This window comes from Elephantulus edwardii, unplaced genomic scaffold (assembly GCF_000299155.1).
Source record: "Elephantulus edwardii isolate Elephantulus edwardi_28Jun2011 unplaced genomic scaffold, EleEdw1.0 scaffold00037, whole genome shotgun sequence".
In the NCBI taxonomy this organism is placed as follows: domain Eukaryota; kingdom Metazoa; phylum Chordata; class Mammalia; order Macroscelidea; family Macroscelididae; genus Elephantulus; species Elephantulus edwardii.
In genome coordinates, this window is record NW_006399787.1 from 17,700,238 (window position 1) to 17,704,297 (window position 4,060).

At 41.2% G+C, this 4,060-nt stretch overlaps 1 protein-coding gene across 1 annotated transcript in view; it reads left to right on the plus strand.

Annotated features, from left to right (window-relative positions):
- The window catches only part of SLC10A1 (solute carrier family 10 (sodium/bile acid cotransporter), member 1), a 38,284-nt gene extending 34,734 nt beyond the window's left edge, over nucleotides 1-3,550 (plus strand). The window contains exons 4-5 of the mRNA XM_006884797.1: nucleotides 2,327-2,523; nucleotides 3,444-3,550. Of these exons, the coding sequence (XP_006884859.1) occupies nucleotides 2,327-2,523; nucleotides 3,444-3,550 (304 nt within the window). The remainder of the gene's footprint in view (nucleotides 1-2,326; nucleotides 2,524-3,443) is intronic.
- The last annotated feature ends 510 nt before the right edge of the window (nucleotides 3,551-4,060 follow it).

Consider the following 4,060-nt stretch of genomic DNA (forward strand, 5'->3'; position numbering starts at 1 on the left):
AATTAATAAAATATAATTATAGGAAAAAAAAAGAAGGAATTGGCTGACACAGAAGAACTTCATGAAATAACATGAGCAAGAGCCTATGGTGATGAAAGAGGAAGTTCAAGTTGCTCTGAAGGAATTGGCATAAAACAAGGCTCCAGGAGTTGACAGCATACCAATTGATTTATTTCAACAAACAGACACTGCCCTGGATGTGCTAAGTTGCCAGGAAATCTGGAGGACCGCCAGCTGGCCAAATGACTGGAAGAAATAGGTATTTTTTCCCATTCCAAAGAAATGACCCAACAGAGTGTGGAAATTATCAAACAATATCATTGATATCACATGCAAGCAAGATTCTGCTGAAAACTATCCAAAAATGTTTGGAACAATATGTCAACAGAGAACTGCCAGATGTTCAGGCTGGATTTAGAAGAGGTCATGGTACTAGGGATATTATAGCTAATATAAGATGGATCTTGTCAGAAAGCAGAGAATACCAGAAGAATGTCTGTCTGTGCTTCATTGACTATGCAAAGGCTTTTTTGACTGTGTGGATCACAACAAGCTATGGCTGACTCTGAGAAGAATGGGAATCCCAGAACATTTGATCATGCTAATGCAAAACCTATACTTGGGCCAAGAGGCAGTCGTCAGAACAGAGCAGGGAGACACTGGATGGTTCAAAATCAAGAAAAGGGTCCGTCAGAGATGTATTTTGTCTCCATACCTTTTCAGTCTGTATGCAGAACAGATCATCCGAGACCCTGGGCTGTACGAGGAGGAATGTGGCATCAGGCTTGGTGGAAGAATCTTCAACAACCTACGTTATGTGGATGACACAACCCTGCTTGCTGAAACTGAGGAGGACCTGAAGCACTTGCTGCAGGTCAAGGACTGCAGTCTTCAATATGGACTGAAGCTCAATATCAAGAAAACAAAGATTCTAACCACTGGGCCAATTGGCAGCATCCAATGGTGAAGAGATGGTGAAGGATGGTGAAGAGATTGAGAGAGTTAACAGTTTTAGTTTGCTTGGTTCCACAGTCAAAGGTCTTGGTAACAGCAGCTAGAAAAACAGGAGACAAATTGCATTGGGAAAGTCAGCTGTGAGGGACCTCTCAAGAGCACTGAAGAGCAATGACATCAGGCTAGAGACTAAGGTGCACCTGATCCAGGCTATAGTCTTTGCAATTACGTGCTGTGCATCAGAGAGTTGGACAGTAAATACGGATGACAGAAAGAGAAGTGATGCCTTTGAACTGTGGTGCTGGAGAAGAGTGTTGAATAGGAGAACAAACAGGTTTGTCCTGGAGAAGGGGAAGCCAGAATGCTCCTTGGAGTCAAGGATTCTGAAGCTTCATCTGACATACTTTGGGCATGTTGCAAGGAGGGACTGACTGGTCCTTGGAGAGGGACATCATATTTGGGAGAGTGAAGGGGCGGTGGAGGAGAGGAAGACCCTCGATGAGATGGATTGATTCTGTGAGTGGAGTGGTGGGAATGACTGTGTCTGAGACAGCGAGGTTGGCACAGGATAGAATGGCATTTAGGGTTCTTGTACATAGGGTTGCTATGAGTTGTAAGCGACTCAATGGCCCATAACAACAGAAGAAGCCTATAAAGAATAAATTACTATAGGATATATATTTAATTTCTATAAATAAAAACACATGATGACTCAAATAATAATGGAGGATCATATCAAGTATCATCCAATAGGCTCATTCAAAATAAATGCTATAGAAGTTCTAGTTTTTCCTAGGAAATAACTGTAGTAAGGTAAACTCTAACACAATGAATTAAATGTGTCACTTAATGCAGACAACCCGTTTCTAAATTTATGAAATTGAAGAAAAAGTGTTTTCTAAAAATGGAACTTCTCTTTTTAATCATCATGCATTTTGGAGTTCATAGTATTCAAGCCAGAAACATCAGGACGTCAGTTGTCACACACGTAAGCCCTGCATAACCAATGAATAACAAATATGCCGTTCTTGTTCATTCCTCACTAAGCAGATATTTCTCCAGATTTTAATATGGCAACCCTATAAAAAGACATTCCAAAACTACGGAAAAAAACGTAAAAATTCCTACTACTACCTACCATTCATCTATTAGCCACCATCCTCCACAAGGCTGGGGTTTTTGAGAGATGAGTCAACTGCATTTTCATAAACTCACATACATTGCTGACACCCAGAGTCACATTCATCTTCCTATGTAGGACTGGCCGTTCAGCAAGTTCTAGTCTCTGAAGGGGTAGGAAGCTAAGGGCAAATGAAGCTGTTCCCTCACATCTAAGAGTTGTGGTATGTGTTTGTTTTTATCACCTGCACAGGTGCAGACGCACTGTGAGCATGGAGACTGGATGCCAGAATGTTCAACTCTGCTCTACCATACTCAAAGTCGCCTTTCCCCCTGAAGTAATTGGACCCCTGTTCTTCTTTCCTCTGCTTTACATGATTTTCCAGCTTGCAGAAGGGCTTCTGTTCATTGCCATCTTCCGGTGCTATGAGAAAATCAACCCTCCAAAGGGTAAGTAATGAATTGTCCCCTTCTGAGTTCTGCTTCTATAATGGATGTGCTACTGCCAGCAGGTCTTTGGCAGAGCCCTTTAAATGACTGAAGTGACTATGAAGCCATTAGGAACCAGGTAGCATCAAGATTTATTCAAGGCCTAACTTCCTAACCAGTAGACCAGCCGAATTCTCTTATAACACTTTCCTGAAAACTTGCTGATGCCTCATATTCTACACAATTTTTTTGTAACCATAAACACATCATATGCTTTTAAAAAATTACTCAAGGGACCTAAAAAAAAGCCAAGGCTACTTCTATTAGCTGCCTCCATCTCTACCTTCTAGCTAGGACAATCAAGCTCACAGGAGCTCCACAGGAGAATGGGCAATCTCTTCCCATGTGATATACTGCCTCTGAAAACCCACTGGAGGGTTGGCTACGGGTCAGTTCCGAGTCAAGAGCAAACAATAACTTGATGACACCTCTTTTTCTAAGGTGCTCAGAGTGTTTAATAATCTTCAAAATGTAATAAAAAGGAATTTAGTCTGACTTTGCTCTGGTGATGCAGTCCATAGGAAGTTGTGCTGTTAACCCCAATGGTGGCCCTTCTATGGCTGTTTGAATGCACCAGTAACTGCAAGAGAAAGATGGGCCATCTCCTGCTCCATGCAATTTACCACCTCAGAAAACCCACTGGAGGGTCCGGCTATGAGTTGGTTGTGACTTGACAGCAATGAGTTTGAATTTTGATCATTAAAGAAGTTGAGAAAGTAAAACTTTTCTGAGTTCAAAACTGAAATGGTAGAAGGGTAGAAAGTAAAAACAAAATTCGCCCTGGGAGGGAAATGGTATTGCTTTTATCTTCCAGATTGTGCAAACCTTTTATTAATGACTATTTTCTCCCCATACATCCTTTACCTTTTGCATCTTCACAGATAAAACAAAAGTGACCTACACAAGTGCCAAAACAGAAGAAGTTGTTCCAGGATCTCTGGGAAACGGCACCCACAAAGGAGAGGAATGTTCCCCTCGTGCAGTCTAGCCCTTCTCCCAGTGACCTGAATTCTGGTTAGGTCACTCGGCATGTCAGTGGTACACCAGAAAAGACATGAACTATTCTTGTCTGAAATTCTTCAACAGACCCATCAGAATCTTAAGTGTTGGCATAGAAGGCAGAGAAGACATCTAAGAACTCCAGAAGCCTGATCTCTTCCCAGCTTAAAACGTGGTGCTTGTTTAAAAAAAAAAAAAGACTGTTTAGTAACAGGCAGTAAGTTCTCTAAAGGCAGGAAGCAACGCTGCCTTCTGCCTCTAGATCAGGCAAATAGGTCCTCAACTCCTGAACCAATTAATAGACTATTATTTACATAGAATTAAATACCTATTAAGGGTCTAAAATTCAAGAGCACTTCATGGCAAGCTATTGCTAAATGAGTTGTCTCTCCATTCAAGGACTATTACTAGAACAGACAGACTTCTCAATTTTAAAATGTAAACCTTTTTACAATGTTCACTCATGTACAAACATGCATTAAGTGAAAGATGATTGTTG